This window comes from Rousettus aegyptiacus, unplaced genomic scaffold (genome assembly GCF_014176215.1).
Source record: "Rousettus aegyptiacus isolate mRouAeg1 unplaced genomic scaffold, mRouAeg1.p scaffold_m13_p_4, whole genome shotgun sequence".
NCBI classification, from domain to species: Eukaryota; Metazoa; Chordata; class Mammalia; order Chiroptera; family Pteropodidae; genus Rousettus; species Rousettus aegyptiacus.
The window spans coordinates 43,058,871-43,077,889 of record NW_023416307.1 but is presented as its reverse complement, the minus strand read 5'-3'; the positions used below and the strand labels follow the sequence as shown (position 1 = coordinate 43,077,889).

Here is a 19,019-nt window from a genome sequence, read left to right as displayed (position 1 = left end):
TGCTTCTAACACTCTACCTTCTAAACCTCCCCTAAATTCTCTGCCAGTTCAAATACAGTGGGTGGGAAGTCTAGCTCTATGGGACTCTATCCCAAGCAACATCTCTGAGCCAGGCAGACCCAAGAATCTACCCTGAGTGAAGGGAAGCTGGAAATTGGGAGCCTGGAGAAGAGAAGCAAGGAACCCTGTGTACACAGCAGCAAAGGGACAGCCTAATGCCCCCACCTCTCTCTCTTCAACAGGAACCTCTGCTGTGAATACAGGAAGCAGAGCATGTATGAGGCTCATACTTTATACAGAGCTAATTTAAGGCTGCATCTCCAGATGTGGGAGAAAATGAGGGGTAGGGACGGGGGGTTAACGAGAAAGCAAGGATGCACTCATCACTGAGCAAAGTCCTTTTGAGATCACTTAGTCCTATAATTTTCAAACTTAAAAAAAAAATCTTAAATGGAACTCCATCTAAAATGGAGCTGTTCTGATTAAAGCAACAGGAGGAGGTAAGAGTTGGGGATGGGCAGTTTGACCAGGATGGGAAACCCACTCACTCAGTCTACCTTCCAAAACCAAAAGTCTCTGAAGCATCTATGAAGAAACTTGGGGCCCTGGGTTTCACTTTGAAAAAACCAATGATCTAGCCCAAACCCATTATTTTATAGATGGAAAAGCTGAGTGATTTGTCCAAGGAACAACTGAGTCAGTGGGGGCACCAGTGCTGTAATTTAACCCCACTCTTAACCCAGGTTTCTCTTGGCCCCCTCCCACCAGTTGGTAGCCCCCCCACACACACTTGGCCTTGGGCCCCTAGAGTCCCCTGGGACCCACCAAGGGAATCTTAGACTGAGCTACTGAAGGAGAACTGCAGGTAAATGATCAGCAGCAGAACCGTGGCCCAAAACAAGCACCAGGGGATAGAGCAGAAGTTGCAGCCAGAACCAGCCTCGGCTTGCGGCTTGGTGGGGCTGGGTGCCCGCGTGAAGGTGTAAGTGGTCGCCTCCTCCTCCAGCAGCTTCTCGCTGGGCTTCCAGTGCACGATGCCCTCCTTGCAGGCCTCGCAGAACTCACCACGGTGCCGCCTGTTGTCTTGGCGGCTGGCCACATGGATGCGGTAGTGGCCGCCACGCTCACCGTAGCACTGCTCGCGCAGGCTGGTGATGAGGTTGTCCACCAGGCTCTCAATGTTCTCCTCCAGCATGCTCGACTCGTCTAGCCGCGCCGTGCCACACTCGTAGCACAGCTGCTTGAAGACGCGCATGCGCACCGATCCCGCGCGCTGGGCGCGGTCCAGGTACATGTGGAAGAGGATGACCACGTGGGGTGACTGCCAGGTGTGCCAGCACCAGGAGCAGTGGAACCTGCGGGTTGGGAGAGAAGTAAGAGGAAAAGATGGATGAAGGCAGTGGTAACAGCGCCAGGAAGTCTGTGATGGTCCATAAGCAAAACCTGGAGGTGGAGGCATTATGTTTACAAGCCCCAGGGTTCATTAGCTTTCCCCTGGACGCTACTCAGCCTTCCCCTTGTGTGCGCTGCGCTGCTAGGCCCAGAGCAGCTCCTCAGGATACACCTAGCATCCAGCAGCACTGTGCCCTCACCCTGCCCACCTCCTCTGTGCTCTGCTGAAACCTCAGCTCCCTTCATCCCAATGCCCTCAGGCATATTTGCTCAACTGTAAAATGAGCTTCACTAAATGAGTCCTTCCTGCTCACACTGCCTTTGAACCTGATAGCGAGGATGGCCACATCATATAGGAAACCCCTGATGCATCCACCCATGTTTACCTGTCAACACTGACTGAACAGAGTTGGCCCAAATCAGGAGAAAATACAATAATCACCTTTCAGGCTCCGGCCAGTGCCAGACTTGATACATCCCAAGCCTAGAAGCAGGGGCCAGAGTGAGCTGCTCACTAGGGCCAGCTGGGGATCACAGGTGACCAGCTGGTCTGGAGGAGCCACTAGCCCTCCCATCTCAGCTCTGCAAGCCTTCCAAGTCTTGAAGAAGTTGCTGGGCCCTATCAGGAAGTATCTAGTCATTTGTACCCCTCCCATCAGCCAATTTAGGGGCTTCACATTTTCATTTTTCTTTTTCTTACATTTTTTGGAGACTATTTTCCTTCTCTCAGTCGAGACCACAAAACTTGGGTTAGAAAACGTCAGGACCTCAGAAATCACTTAATACTTAGTTTTACTATGAGGCACAGAGAATAAGAAAGCAATCCATACATGCACAGCTAGTTAGAGGCAGAGCCAGTACCCAGAACTTCACAGGCACCCAACAGATGTTTCTTGAATTGAGTTGAATAGACTGAACCTGGGCAGGAAAGAAGGCCTTGCTGCTGACCCTCAGGTGGCACCACTCAGCCTCCCTATCTTATGTCCCAAAAGTCTTTATGTAATAGAAGACCAGTGGACAAGAGTGCTGGAAAGTCATCCTAGATATTATTGTATATATGATATATTACTGTATAGTAATATATATATTACTGTATAGTATTATATATTATATATTATATTACTATACAGTAATATATCATAATACTATACAGTAACATATCATATACTGTATATATGTATATACCATATAATAAATACAGTGATATACATATATGCAATATTGTATATACCTAGTGGCCTTACTAAAATAGATTATGGTTCAGTAGGTCTAGAATGGGGTGTGAGATTCTGCATCCTTAACAAGTTCCAGGTGATTTTGATGCTGCTGCACCATGAACCACAAGGCAAGGATCTAGGCTAAACCCTCCTTTTACAAATGGGAAGGTGAGGTACAAGATGGAAATTGAATTGTTCAGGGGTCATGGAGCTAAGAGTAGATTCAGCCTCTAGCACACGTCATGTGTTCAGTATTTTAATTAATTAATTCAGTCAAGCTGAATTAAATAAATTAAAACTGAACTGTCCCAGGACTGGAGCACAGGCTCCTTGAAATCTCCAGTGGATCTCAAACCCTCCTTCTTTTAACCATTTTAAGAAATTATTAAAATCTGGAAAATATATAAAATGTCAGAGTTTAGGACTAATAAGTATACTCCACCTTTTTTCTAGAAGTGCAAACTTGAACTCAGAGAGGGAAAGTTACATAGGTGCTCAGTGGAAAAGATGGAATCAAATTCAGGTGTCCCAACTCCCAGTAAAGAACTCTTTCTCTGCCTCACAGTCTATGCTGGTCCAACAGCGAGACTGACCCTTAGCACCTCGGTTCTCCATATCTCTGTCTCTTCTGCAGGGGCTGCCTACAAGGCCCCTACTTACTGAGCTACTCACCTGCCTGAGGCATGCAATTCCAGATACTGCTTCCAGCCAGGAGCCAGCACATTGTGCTTGAGGTTGGGGTCTATGATGAGATCCCAGCTATCAGCCGGCTTTGCCTCCTCCATCTTCTCATAGAAGATTTTCTTCCATTCACCTGTGGTCACACTTTTACACATTGTCTCGTCTGTGGTGAACGAGGGCAGGCTCCACTTGAATGAGAACACGGAGAGTGAAGGCAGGTGCAGGGCAGGACAGCGCAGTCTCCACGGTCTGAAAATCCTCATCTACAAGACCAGGAGGAAGCAGGACCCAGCTCCCTCCTTTGTCCGCAGTGGAACCTGTTTCCACGGCAACCAGGCAAGGTGCCAGAGATGGAGCTTGTGTAGGAGGAAGTCTTCGAAGGAGTGTTTCAGGGCCCCGAGGCTGCAGAGGCAGGGTTTGTGGGTCTAAGTGACCAGAAACAGAGTGGGGGTCCTAAAAGGAGGCTGAGCTTCAGACCATCTTACTCTGGCCCTGCAAAAGAAAAGGCATGCGAAGGCAAGGACCTGGGAGCTGGCTTAGCTTCACCTTGTTGCCCCTGGAGGCATCATCAGCATCTGGCTGCTATGGTAACCACAATGCTTTAGAGAGCCAAAGAGAAATAAGGGCTGGGAAGATTAGATCCGTTAATAGATGCAGCAATAATAATAAACTCACTCTCTGCACCCCTACCCATCTTGTGACCAGCACTTTGCCATTTATAAAAACTGTTGGAGGTCTCTTGACCCATGATTTTTATTGGCACTGTACAGATCAGAAGCCTGGGATTCACCTAGCTTATAAATGGCAGAACTTGTATCCAAATCCAAACTGTTGAGCCCCTACTAATTCTTTAATTAATTCATACATACCCATATGCCAGGCTCTCTGCCAAGTGATTATAACTGGGTTTGTACCTAATAACTAGAATGCAATGGGATCCATTCTGTGACAGCCATATATAAAAGAGCAGCCACCTGTGCACAAAGGTGGGAGCCATTGCATCAGCCTGGCAGGAACAGAAAAGATAATTTTCAACTTCATTATAGAAGAGGAGCACAAGATCCATGGGAATAATAGCCTTTACTATGGGTGCTTCTCCTGCTATCGTTTAATAAATTATTTTACCTTTATAAATGTCATACAGATTTATTGTAGAAAAATTGGAAAATATAGATAAAATAATCCAAAAGTAAGACTCTTCCTAATACCCATGCTCAAAATACTCACTTGTGTGCCATTTTCAGTACATGTATGTGTGTGTCCATATGTATGTGCATGTATGTTTATATATACGCATACATTCTACATGCCACACTGTAGTATATCATGAATAATAATATATCATGAATATTTTTATAGGTTTTTAATATTATTTCATCTTATAGTCTTCCTATATTTTGTTATATTGTTGAGCATAATTTAGTTAGCTAGTCCTCTATTTTGGGCATTAAGTTTTTTTTCAGCCTCTCACATTTACACTTTTGCTACCTATTTGTATAAAACTTATTGATGAAGCTCATGGACCTGCATTCCAGGCATCAGAGACAATACAGTTGGACACATATCTCCTTGCTCTCTGCAGAAGCTTAGTGTAGCTAGAAGAATCTGAGCAGGCTCTTTCAACAGTATGACCTGCAGATCCTAAAGTTAAGAGGTGAAAACGAAAAGCCTAAATCTTCCATCTGATGCAGAAGACCATCCTCCAAGTGTTCCTCCTTCCTCGCATGAATGCTTGATGCCTTGAATAAAGAAGCAGTATCTATAATGATTAAAAGCAGGGACTCTAGAATTACTCGCCTGGGTTTTTTTGGGGGGCAGGGGCAGTGAGGAAGTGTAATTTCCTTATATCCTCATAGGTAGCTAGCTATTCTAATGTATTTAATGTGTGTCATTTCATTCTGACACAACATGTGTTGGTGTTTTATATGAATGTATTTTAAATTTGTATAGTAATAGCAATCACAATGCAGCATTTAACTAGGTATCAGGCATTGTCCTAAGTGCTTAATACATATTAATTATTTCAACTTAATAACCTCTCTAGGTAGGTAATAGCAGCTGCAGCTCCATTTTGCATATAAGTAAGCTAGTACAGAAAGGTTTGATAACTTACCCAAGATTCAACAACTAATAATGAAACTGGGATTTGAACCTATATGACTGTCTTCAAAGTCCCAGCTTAATCAATACACTACCCAGCATGGAATCTAGAACAAAACGATTGCTAAATAAATGTGCCTAATTACCATCTCATCACTGGATTTGACCATTCCAGACTCTAAGAATTCAAATTCATATCATTCAGCAAGTGATTCACTAGAGCACACTGAGGCCACAGTTCCCAGGAAGACGAGTGAGTCGTATTTGACGTGCCCAGTCTCCTTGTTCCTACTGTGGACACCACCTCTACTGCTGGATTACTGGCCCAACAGTGTCCACAGACCCCTGATGTGCAGTGTAAATATTTTAGAATTAAAAGAGAAATTCAGTTTGCCAAAGAAACTAGGGTACATAAAGCCATCTCTAGGTATACCATTCCTGTGAAGCCATAATCATTTGATGACAGGCACCTGGGTTCAGTGGAAAAAGTACTAAACTAAAAGTCAGGAGTTATGTATCTCAGTTTTGTTACTTGCTGGCTCTATGACCTTGAGCAAATCACTTCTCTTGGCCTCAGTCCACCTATTCAATGAAAAATTAGAGTAGATAGCAATGCTGAGGTCCCCTCTGACTGTGGCTGTATGCGGTTTCAAAGAACCTTATACTTAGAAACCTGAATTTTTAAAAGCAGGAGGTAGGATAGAGGCCATTGGATGGAGGAGGGAAGCTTCCAACAAAGTGCCTGGAGTTGAGGTCTGTCTCCTTGTGGGTTGTTTTGTAGCTAAAGAGCTCTGGGGAGGTGTCACTAACTTTGTGCTGTACAGAGTAAGAAGGACAAGTTAAATCAGAGCCACTGAATGCTAACACTGAGAAGGATTTTTAAGCTCATTAAATTCTTTATCCTTCAAGTCAGTATTTTTGCCTCCAAAATAAGGCAGTTGATGTCCAGAGAAGTAAACTGACTTAAGCAGCCTCCAAGGTGTGAGGGGACATGTCTCAAGCTGTAGTCACGGACCAAGGTGAGAATGGGTGCTGAGAACATTCTCAGAAAGTGTGTGAAGCTGAGAAAAGGTTATAGAATTCATAATGGAGCCAGAATGTTATTACCTAACACCAGGAACAAATTCTCTAGAAGTATTTTGCATTTGTTGCTACAATAAACATTATGATGAAAAACAAGAACACAGAAGGTAAGAATCACCAGAGTTTTGTGTATTATGTGTGCACACGTGTGTGTGTAACCAGCTGATGCAATCCCCATTGGCACAAATTAAGTTTAATTTAGAGCCTGAGCTTGCTATGCAGAGGCCAATGTAATACATCCTTCTGTATAGCAGAATATTTTTTCTAATAAAAGAGTATTTCTATCAAGACAAATAACCCTATGGTATTGCAACTTGCTCTCTATCAAATGAATTCTGATGCCCTGAAATCCACGATTTTGAAATTGCCAATCTAGACATCTTTAAAGTTAATGGTCTCATCGTGGCCAATTTCTTGAAGTTTGTGATCGTAATTTAAATCGATAAAATAATTTAAAAATAAATCTCCAACTAGAAAATAAGAGTGATAAAAAGAGAGAGAGAGAGAGAAAGAAAATCTTTTCTCTAATTTGTTATTTGGCTCAATAAGAATTATTTTATAAAGCTTATTATTCTGTTGTTGCTCATCAAAATATTACAAAAATAAACATTGTCACTCTAGAAATGATGCACTAACGAAAAATAATTATTGAATAGGGTCAATATCATATCCCTAAGGGGCATTTGGGAAATGGGAGGGATATGTTTGGGGCTAGATCAATGACTAGAAGTTTCTACTGGCACTCGGTGCCCAGAGACCAAGGATCTAAATGTGCCTGACTGTTCCACAATTAAGAATTTTCCTTCCCAGAATGTTCCATCCTTGCTGAGCCCGAATAGTAAGCTCCATCCTTGCTGAGCCTGAATAGCAAGCTCCTCCATAATCTGTTGGTTTGTTGGTACAAAAAGCCCAGGTAGTAGTCTCAATTTCCACTTCTATATCCAACGTTTTGTTCCCTGATGAAAACCTTTCTCCCTTTGGAACCAAGACCATTAGCCCAGCTGAGTTCAAAGGGTTAAGAACAGGAAGGAAAGAATAAAATAAAATAAAATAAAATAAAATAAAATAAAATAAAATAAAATAAAATAAAATAAAATAAAATACAAAAAATCTAAATCACTAGTGTATTTTGAGAATTCATTTTGAGAGAGCTTTTCCAACTCAATTTTTGGAGCTAGGAAAAATAGCACCGAATCTTGGTTGCTAATGCAGAGCATATGCCACATCCTACAGAACATTAGCCCAGCCCTGCAAAGTGCCATCACCTAGATGGTTCTATAACTGAATCTCCTCAAGGCCATCCTGCTGCTCAGTCAGGCCAGCTGCTTCAGGAAGATAGGGGATACAGTAAACTGAATGAATTACTTGAACATGAGCTCATTGCCAGATTTCATTTGCTTTGAAATGAGTTTCCAGTAGAAGCAATGCTATACGGAATATCACGATGATAACAGAGTATTCTCTAAGTCCACTGCCGAATGTTCAAATGCCAATAGCAGAGATCAATGCTTAATCCTTGATAAGGACCCAATTCTACAGGGAACCAACAACCATCTAGTGGCAGTTTGACTACATTGCACCATTTCTAAAAGGGAAGGAGCAGACCTTTGTTCTCACTGGAGTAGACAGTTACTATGGATATACGTTTGCCTTCCTTCTCCACAGTGCTCCTGCCTCTTGTGGACTTTCAGAATGCCTTATTCACTATTACATACTCCCCCACTTGGGCCTCTTGACTTAACTACTTAGGCTTCCTCACTGCATAGTGGTTGATTTCCAAGAAGAAGCATCCCAAGAGGAAGGAAATGAAAGCTGCCAGTACTCTTTAACCAAGGATCAGAAATCCCAGAACATCATTCTCATCATATTCTATTGGTCAAAGCAATCACAGGGCCAAATTTAAGGAGATGGGAAATAAACTCAAACTCTTGGTGGGGAAGTGGCATGTGCCTCCTGGGAGGGAAGGAATTGGTGGTGGTCATCTTTGGAGTCTGTCTACCGCAGTGCCTGATCATTTTTCCTTATCCTCCAAAAAGCTTAGTGCCTTGAGAAAGTTATGTCACATTCTATGGTGTAAGTAGAGATTGATATCATATTACAAAACAATAAACTAAGGATCAGAGAGGAAAAATAGCTGAAGAGTAAACTAAATCTAGCAAACTCAACTCTAAAACGTTAGCAGAAAGGAACGGTAGGGCTGCTCACATTGAATCCAGCAAAGGACAGCATCACAGCTACCTAGCCCACCACTACCACCCACTTCTGCATGTCCAATCTTGATGTATAAGAATCCTTTCCTTTCCTTTTTCTCCTCCCCTCACTACCACCAATGAGCTTCTCTTCTGTGCCATTGCTCAAGGCACTATCAGAGCTACATCCATGCCTCAGCCCCACTTGTCTCAGCCACAGCCTAAAACCTAAACCGTCCCAGTCTTCAAGCTCTTGAACTCTTATCCCCACAAACTGTTTTCCTTTGTGTTTATTTCGAGTACATGACGTGGTTTTTGAGAGGGCCCTTTACCAGGAAATGTGATATAGCTATTGACAAAGGAATAGCACCACGGTCCAGGAGGTAAACAAACAAACTTTTCACTGTCAACCTTCAGACAGACCAAGTGATACAGGTTGCTCCCAAAGTCCAGGTCATCATGGACACCTGTTGACAGTCCAGCAGTAACCCAGCCTGAGCATGAACACCCCAGGGCCATTGAGCTCACTCTCTCCAGAGGCTGAGGATTTATCTACCTTTTGGCTGTTAGAAAGCTCTTCTTGGCCGTATGCCAACCTCTCACTCTCTACTCTCACTCTCCACTCTCTGTGCCTTCCGATACAGAGCACTTAACGAAGTGCCAGCCCACAGTAAGCAATCCATAAATATTAATACTTTTAGAGAGGAGGAAATGTGTTGCAGTTTCTCTGCCAGAAGCTTCTATTTAAATAATTTATTAGAGTCCGCATTGCCAGAACACCACTGCTTATTTTATTATTTAAACAAGAAAGCTTCTAAGAATATCTTATATTGAACTGAAACACAACTTTTGGAGAAAGACAGTACTATTTATCCTATTTACTGACATAATTTTCTGTAATGGCAAAAGCAACAGTCTTTATTTGTTAATCTGTATATGGAAACTTTCAAGCACATATAAAAATGGGGGGGGGTGGGGGTGGGGAGAATGAACCTGCACCTCCCCATCACCCAGCTTCAACAACCGCCAGTCATCTGCCACTCTAAAACATTTTCTTTAACACAGTATCTGAGATGTCCTTTAAAATAATATGAGTAGGGGTACATATGAAACATAATTAACCATGAGTTCGTAATTATCGCCTCTGGGTCGTGGGTATATGGATATTTATTATACTATTCTCTACTTTTTTATGCTGAAAATTTCCATGATGGAGTGTAAATGAATAAATATTTTTTTCTTTTGCTCATCATCCTCTCCTAATTTTTTGCGTTTAAACCCATAAACCCATGCTTTTTGTGCCTCGTACCTACGGGCCTCTAACTTACCCTTTGTGGTCGGAGTTTTCCCATGCATCTTCCTATCACTGTACTGACAACCTTATAAATACAAAACAGTCTGAACTTGTTCTTTTCCAGTCTCACATATATTTACCAACAAATGTCTATATTTGAAATACACAGTATACACATGATACGTGGGTAATTAGTGGTTCCATCATGCAGATGCCTAGCTTCTCGGACCAAAAGAATTTCCTCTTAAAGGAATTGGGCAATCCTGGTGAAAAATAAAAGTTAAATAAGGTTTCATGCATTCAACATCTATCCACTTAGTAACTCTTATTTGTTAAGCGCTACACAGGCTATGGAGGCACAAAGACAAATTTTTCTTCACCATGCTTTCTCAACCAGTGTTCAGGTAAATTTTATAGTGTTGATAAAAATAAAAGACCATAGGGATCTCCAGCATCTAGAATATTGCTGAACATGTAGTAGATATTCAATAAATATTTGTTGAGTGAATAATGTATGAGTGCATTGCTGGATGTCACATTCTAATGCCCAGCCTCCCAATGATGAATTAATTATAAAGAAGTAATTTTTGAAACTCAATGGAAAAAATAGAGAAAATTTACTCTACCATAGTCATCTTTCTAGGGCCTCAACTTTTGATTGGCTTTGATTTAGAGGTTAATTTGGGAGTTTAAAGGTAACTTTCTGGTTGCAGTATTAAATATAGGTGAACGAAATTGGAGAGTCATGTGCAATATATAAACAAAACAAAAGAGCAAGGAAAAAACAGGTGCATTCTTCACAGCTGGTCCCATTAGTTAAGTCAATCACTTTATTAAAAACCGCTCTCACTTTCTCTTAGAAGTCAACACTGTCTTTCAAGGATCTAAGTTAATTTCACTGTAGATCTGATTCAGGAGCAAAAGAGTAAAGGGTTCCTCACTTATTAGCTACTTGGGAGCTGAGAATCTTCAGATTCCAGATTCTCTCTCTTTGTTGTCCCAGAGAAGTTAATATTTTCCTCAGCACCCAATTCTAGGCCCAGAGTGTGACTCCTGTATGAATAAGAGAAAGATGTTCTAGGGAGAGAGAGCCTGTCCCGAGATGGGTATAGGTCATACTTACCTTGGAGTTGGGTGACAGGATGTTCATTGTCAGAGAGAGCCCGAAAGAGGAGCAGGAAAGTGAGGCCTGAGGCTAGAACCAGCAATAGACTGAGACTGGGAGACTGGCCCACAAGGCAAGTATCAAGTCAGTTTTCCTGTCAGCTGTCTGAGGCACCAGGTCCAGAAGCTGCATTTCCCCTGTATCAGATACCAGGAATCAAGCCCCAGCTCAGGGAACCTTGACAAGCTCCACCAATAGAAAGCCAAGGGATCGGAAGCTCCTTATTTGAGTGCCGTGGGAAACAGGTCCAGAAGGCCCAAACATATAAACACACCAGCCCAGAAACAGCCAAGTCTTCCCCAGAGTGAGCTCATGGGTTATAGTGACCCAGGCATTGCCCCACATGACAGCCACCTTAGGGCTTTTGCATTCACAACCTTTCCAGCTTAGGTGGTAGACACCTTTAAGCGTTTCTTTGGATTCTTTGCCACCATTTGACTAAATTGTATTTCAAACACATGGGACCTATCCTCCTGGAAGCAACCTGCACCTCACATGGCTAAGTGGTACAACATACCCTTGCCTATACACAGGTCTGTCTTAGGTGTAAATATGATACTCAGTGCATATCTACATATATGAACTCTCAGAACTGTACGGAGGTGATAGTATTAGCAAGAACCATATGGAAAGAACAAGAAAGAGAAAGTTCTACATTCTGTCTCTGACTTTCTGTGACCTAGAAACTTGGCCTGCCTGGTCCTACATTTCCATATCCCTAAAATCGTAAATCGTACTCTATGTCTTTAAGTTTTCTCCCTGCCCTAACAATTTGTGGGCCTACGATTATATGAAACACCTATAGCTTTGATATTTTATATAATAATAAAGGCAGAATTTTCTTCTCAAAACCTCTCTAGATTCTCCAAAATATATACAAGGAGTTACTTACTATTTTCCCAATGAAGATATATCTCTATGCCCATAATTTTTACTTATTAAATATTTTCTGAATAAATAAAGACTGATGGTTATCTAGAAAACACCTCAAAATTTTTAATGACCAAAGTTATAAAATAATCACACTCTAATTCAGACACTTCCAGGTTATTTTTTTACCTGAATCGATGTGTCCTCCAAGATTTTTCTGTTCAAGTAAACTCAACAGAGTCTACAAAAGAGGGATGCACCAGTATGGGAATCAAGCCCTGCTCTGTGCTTTGGTACCACCACACTGGGTTAATGACTCTGCGTGGCGCTCCAAGTTCCCCAGTGATATGATCTCAGTGTAACTCACCAAGCACAACTCTCACCACCTTACCCTTTTTCTCAACCCACCTAGCTGGTGCCTCTCTTTTCCCAGAACAGGACCTGGAATCCTACCTTTTTCTTTCTCCTTGCTTGTTATTCCACCTGAAATGCCTTATTTCTATCTTCATAGAACACCATTTACCCAGCCTGATATGCCCATATACTGGGACAGGGGCAGGGAGTTCCTGTGGTTTCTATAGCAGCCCATATTTTCCATACCACAAGAATTGCTAGCATTTAGTGAGCACTTACTATATGCCAAGAAGGCACCCTGCTAAAGGTTTACATTTTATCCTCACATTAACTCTATGTTTTTCTACCTTTCATGAATGATAAGCCTTCAAATGGTTCAACTACTTGTTCTGGGTCACTTGGTCAGAAGGTGGCAAAGGAGAGATTTGAACCTGGGCAGTCTGATGACAGTGCCTGCACTCTGTTAATCGCTGTGCCAGATAATGGCAGGATTATCTGTCTTCTCCAAGAAAATGTGAGAACTTTGAGGTCAGATTCCTCCTCCAGCTTACTCACAGCATTAAAGGAAGATGGTGTTTGATGAATGAGTTACAATCCTGCCTGCACTGGGATGATTCTTCCCCTGTTTCCTCCAAGAATATACTTTCTCTACATCCTTAGTAGGAAATTTCCAAGACACTGGCAAATGGTCTACCAGCATCCTTAATTCCTGGTGCTGTGGTAATTGTGTTCTTTGAGTGTTTTTGCACATTTGGTAGGAGGTAGGTCTATAATTTCCCTAGGCTACTGCAAATTGAACTGCAAGTCACCTCTGGGGAAAAGAATCCTGCATTCAGGCTCCAGGTTTTCCATAGATGGAGATCAGCTAAATAGAGACTTACGAAGCACTCCCCTGAGGGAATAGGTTCCCAACCTGCCCTCGGGGCGGCAGGGAACAAACCCAGAAGGCGCCTTTCCTATGTAAGAATCCCAAGCAGGGCAAAACTGGCTGCTCTTTGGGCTTTGACCATGGGCAACCTGACCTCAGTTTCTCCTTAGAGGACAGTCATACTTAAATTTTTGACAGCTTGGCCTCTTCTGTTTAACTAATACATTGGCTGCGCTTAGAGTAAGGCTTTATTTTCTATTGCTGTTTTTTTGGGTTTTTTTTTTTTTTTTTTTTTTTTTTAGAAATTTTGCCAGTGGTTCATCCATTTTAATTCCATAAGACTTAGATTTAAGCATTAGGATATAGTAAATATCTGTACTCAGCCTTGCCTTATAACTAGAAAGAGACATATCTACATTGTAGTTATATGGATGGGCTTCATTTAGCACATAGGCTGGTACCTACATATGAGTGCACACATGACTGATTTCACACTGACAGCCAAGTCAAATTTCAATCTAATTTTATCCACAAACACATTAGGTGTTTACATTATGAAGTCTTGATGTTATAATCCACATAGTTCCATCTCTACATGTCTAAGATGCATACTACAAGAACCAAACAAGTAACTATAGAAGAATTTTACTCATCTGCTTTTCCAAAAGGAGACAAAGTGATCAGTCACAAGGTGTAGCAACATTTCTCATATTCCTTTGTTTCTCTCCTCTATTTTCTGCCTCTGCGTCCTCTGGTACCTCTCCTTTGCTACCTCCACCTCTCTACCACATCACCCACCTCCATTCTCTGTGGCCTCAGTTTCCTCACCTCTCTTCCCTACCTTTCTCCTTAGGCCATTTTCCTCTGCCATGAAATCCTTTTTGACCCATTCTCACGAAAGTATAGAAACCTGGCTGGCATTGACACTGTTAGAGTGGGAGAATGGGGAGAGCATGGGGAAGGGAAGGGAAAGGTTGTTCTGGTGCCAGGCATTATGGTGTTCGGTTTGGTGGACTGGAGGGAGAGGAGACTATATGGATAATTCCTAATTAATATAAATTTTCACAACAGAGTCTTACGCCTATAAATGCTAGATATACATACAATCATAAATGTATTTTATTTAGTGCTTCATAAAGTATTATTATAATAATAAAAATAGAAATTAATATATTCCCCAACTTTCTTTTAAAAAAGTTCAAAGTAGTCCTTGAAGATGCATAAAATGTAACAATATTGTCTTTTAAAACATCCAAAAATATGAAATAAAATAATATATGCATTTTTCTTTAACTTATAATCCTATGTTTAGAAATCGATGCCTAAAACATATTGGCAAAAACTGAAAATTATGTACACAAAAAGCTATTCATTTGAAGATTATTTTTAGTGGCTATAGATTGGAAACAACCTAAATGCTTATAAGTAGGGACTAGATGAATAAAATACGGAATATCCACCCAATGGAGAACTATGGAGCTGAACAAAAGGCTGAGCATTGTCCCTATAAGACGTTATAGAGTGATTGCCAAGACATAATTCTAACCTTAAAAAAAGTAAAAAGAAATAACCAAAGGGCAGAACTGTATATAAAGATTGCTACCTTGAAAAAAATTGCTGCCTTTTATCTTAGAATAAGAGGTAAATATTTACATATATTAAAATAAATGGAAGAATAAATTTTAAAAAAAGAACAAAGAATATTATTGTCTATGAGGGCAGATGAGAACGGGGTAGATCAATTATGAAAAGAAAGACAACCAGGAATTATGTGTCTCCTGATAAAATGCTATAGAAATTGTACAACACTAACAATGAAACATTCATATCAAAAAATTTGACCAGGCTAGAGGAAACACAGAGTATGGGAGACTATTTCAAATAACACCACAAGGATGCTATCAGCAAAGTCCAAAATGTGAGAGATTCTACAAGAATCATGATTTTTCCCCAAATAAATGCCAAAGAAAAAATAAAGGAGGAGAAACTATTATTAATTAATAGAGGATCGAAATGTACAACCAAATGTGATGTGTGGACCCTCTTTAGATGCTGGTTGATTCAAGTAAGCTATAAAAAGACATAATTGAGATAACATGGAAAATTTGATTATGGATTGTGTTAGATGATTCTGAGGAATCATTAACAATTTTGTAAGGTATGATAATGTCCTTGTGGATTTTTGAAACTTGTCCAAAATTTTTAAAGATGCACATGGCAGTATATAAGCATAAAATGGCATAATATTTAAGACTTGCTTCAAACTTCTCCAGCCATGAACAAAAAAAATAAAAGGAATCAGTGCAAATAGGGCAAAATCTCAAAAACTTTAGCCTGGGGGATGACTACATGAAGGCTTATTGCATTATTTTCTCTACTTTTAAGTAAGTTTGGAAATTTCATACTAAAATAATTTTAATTCAGTGAAAACAAAACAGGGTAAAAAAGAGTGAAACTGTAGATGGATCCTGGACTAGAGTTTATGCACAAATAAATTTCATGTACTCCTATACACATATGACAGGAACGGCCACAAACTGGCTCTGTTTGTAGCCACTAATGTGAAAAGGAGATAGGAATAGTAAGAAGGTTCTCAGTGATTAAACAGCAAACACGTTGGATGAAGCACCATTCGCTATGCAGAGTCCTAAGCAAAACCTCTCCTATGGGTCTTCATTAGAGATCCACTGAGAGGTGCCTCATAAAGCACCATCCTCAACAACATGTTCAAAACAAACCCAGGAAGGCTTCCCTGGGGCTGTGACTGACCACTAGGGCCTGCACTTCACCATCGAGCTCTCCTTGTTCTATAATCCCTGAGAAACACCTAGAACTCAGGCATGAAAAGCAGTGTAAACCTATCACCCCCTCACTTCCCTTTGTATTCTCTGAAGTGCTTGGGACCAAGAAAGCCTCTCTGTTCTTCCCTACTGGGAACTCTCTGTGGAGCCTGCAGCTGAGCCTTTGTAATACTCTCTGATTTAATACGTGAGGACTGGATTATTAAGGAGCTTCCTCAAGGACTCAAAGGCTCTGTGCTATCCATTTTACAATGGTTTCCAAACCAAGCTCAGCTTGAAATACGTCAAACATGCTCTTTACCTGAGTAATTTGTCCAGCCATATTTTCCATCTTTAAAAATAAAATGAAGACACTGTCACTGTTGAATTCAAATCTAACTGGACAAATTTTCACCTAACTTAGATGGTATATTTGAAACAGTCTGATCTAAATTAGAGGCTGAGTGGTATATGTAAAAGTTACGAGGGACCCTGAGTGACAGAGGGAAGAAATAATTGTCCTTCAGGGTGGCTGAAACTGAAGTATAATGAAAGGCCATGATGAACCTAACCTGGAGAAGCGTGCCGTGCATGCAAAGATCCTGCACAGAGAAAATAGTGGTCTCACTCCAAAATACAACAGGCCGATGCAGTCAAAGTGCTAGAGATTTGACATACCTGTCTTCCTAGGGCTTCCTTATTCTCTGGAGTAGACTGAGGGCTCTGGATGGTGAAAGGGGAGAGTTCTGGGTAAATTCTATATGCCCTGTCTACTTCCCAAAGTGTACAATTAGTCCCTTTCTGATGTCGGCCAGACTTTCTGAGGATGCCTTCCTGCCCCTTCCAAACAATGGGAACACCAGCTTTCGTGGTTCCCAAGCATGGCCCCTCCGCTCTTGAGGATCTTGCTCGGCAAACTGCAGTTGTGTCCTATTACCAACCAACTGGACATTCAGCTCTGCCTCTGTTTCTAAAATCAATCTTCTGCTCTTTTGGAGGCAGGGCAAGGTTGGGGTCATTTTACAGAGGCTTTTATATTATGTTTCAAATAATAGAAATTCTAACACAATATGGTTTAAGCAATTTAAAAAATTTACTTAAAAGTCAATTTTTAGGTACCCTAAACCTCCGATAGGTTGAATTTCAAGAAGGCTTGACTAAATGGCTCAAGGAAATCATAGAAATTTCTTTTGTTTTGTTTTTTTCCCCTTCCATCCTCTGTTCTACCTTTTGTGGCAGGAGCTTAAACCAAGTCTGACTGCCCTGGTAGTTGCAAAATGGCTGCCACCATGAACCAGACTTCGATACGCCTTTGTTCGCATCTAGTGAAAGAGAGTAAGCTACTTTCTCCCAAACTTAGAATAATGGTCCTGGCCCTCCCTTTATTTAGAACAACTAGGGTTAATTACCTTTACATGGACCAATCACTGTGGCAAAGGACTGAAATTATTCCACTGATTTGAACCAATCACAGCCCACCTCTTGATCAATGGAAGATGAGAGGGGTCAATCCTGCTCAAACAGCATAGCAGCTACCCAAAGGGTGTGGAAGGATGAAAGGATGCTAGGGAAGAACTTGGCACTATGCACAACAGCATCCACAGTTGGTTGGGCCATAGTTGAGTCTCGCCCTTTTATCTTCAACCTTTGTTCCATAGCCAACCCCAAAAGATATCAGTTGGGCCTTTATATATTCTGGCTATAGGATCAAAATTCTCCAAGGTTACAGACTTCTTCCCCTGGCTGCAATTTGTAGTTCAGTGGATCTGGCAATAAAGGGTCAGTCATGCCTTGCTCTCACCTTGTGTTCCAGAGTCACTGCCTCCTTCCTTATGGAAGTGTTATCTTTATTTTTATGCTAACTCTAACTATTGTTTATTGCTTTATGTTTTCAGTAATGTTATCATTTGATGTCTCCCCTTATATTTTATACTTCTATTATTTATTTGCTAATTTCTCTTATAGCTCATTCTCAAATTATAATACATATAGTGACTAAACTTAACTAAAAAGAACTAGGCTTCTTTTTATTTTAGTTTTTTTTAATTGAGATCATTATAGGTTCACATGCCATTGTAAGAAATAATTCAGAGATCTCTCTTACATTTTGTACAGTTTTCCTGATGGTTGACATTTTGTAAAACTATAACATAACATCACACCAGAATGTTGACATTGATGCAATCCATCAGTCATATTAAAATTTCCATAGTTTTATTGGTATTTATGTGTGTGTGTTGTTCTGTGCAATTTTATATTACCATTACCTGTGTAGGTTCATGTATCTACCACCACAGTCAAGATACTAAACAATTTCAACGTTACAAGAATCTCTTGTGTTGCCTTTGCTATGGACTAAGTTCCTTGCCCCCCATTTGATAAGTTAAAGCCCCGATGCCACATCAGCATGTCCTATGGGCTCTATCTTCAAAATATACCCTAAATATGACCATTTCTCACAATTACCACCATTTCACCCAATCAAAGCCATTCCATTTCTTGACAGGGTTTGTGTAGGAGCTTTCTATTTTACCACTCTGCTTCCACTTTTGTCCCCTTAGAATCAATTTTTTTACCCAGTAGCCAGAGTGATAACTTCAAAATGTAAGTTAGATCATATCTCTTCCCTGCTTAAACTCTCCAATGGGTTTCCATCACTGTCAGAGTCAAGTCCAATATTTTTACCATATATACAATGCCCTACCTACCTCTCCATCTCTTCTCCTACTAGTCTCAGCCTCCCTCCCCTGCTGTTATATTGACCTTCTTGCTCTTCTTTAAGCATACCAAGTTCTTTCCCATCTTAATACTTTCGCCCTTGCAGTTCCCTTTACCTACACTCTTCCCCTAGACATTCTTATTGCTTGTTCTGTTACTTTATTCTCGTTTCTGCATATCATCTTCTCTGAGTGGCTTTCCATTGACCAGCCCACTACCTTCCATTTCTTTACTATTGATTTGTCTTCTTTCTAATACTTATCACTAATTAGTAGTGTACTACATTTATTTGCTTAGTTGTTTCTTAT

At 40.9% G+C, this 19,019-nt stretch overlaps 1 protein-coding gene across 1 annotated transcript; it reads right to left on the bottom strand.

The window, feature by feature from the left end:
• Positions 1–59: 59 nt before the first annotated feature.
• Positions 60–13,481, bottom strand: RTP1 (receptor transporter protein 1). The gene is made up of 3 exons (XM_016136283.2): positions 11,080–13,481; positions 3,282–3,782; positions 60–1,355 (listed from the first exon to the last, which is right to left on the bottom strand). Exons 2-3 carry the CDS (start codon positions 3,551–3,553, stop codon positions 836–838), a joined length of 792 nt encoding a protein of 263 aa, XP_015991769.1. The 5' UTR covers positions 3,554–3,782; positions 11,080–13,481; the 3' UTR covers positions 60–835.
• Between the last annotated feature and the right edge of the window lie 5,538 nt (positions 13,482–19,019).

Coding starts and splice junctions, on each gene's coding strand:
- RTP1 (XM_016136283.2), bottom strand. CDS start 3,553: ATGAGGATTTTCAGACCGTGGAGACTGCGCTGTCCTGCCCTGCACCTG. Junction 1,356..3,281: donor GAATTGCATGCCTCAGGCAG/GTGAGTAGCTCA, acceptor CCCAACCCGCAG/GTTCCACTGCTCCTGGTGCT.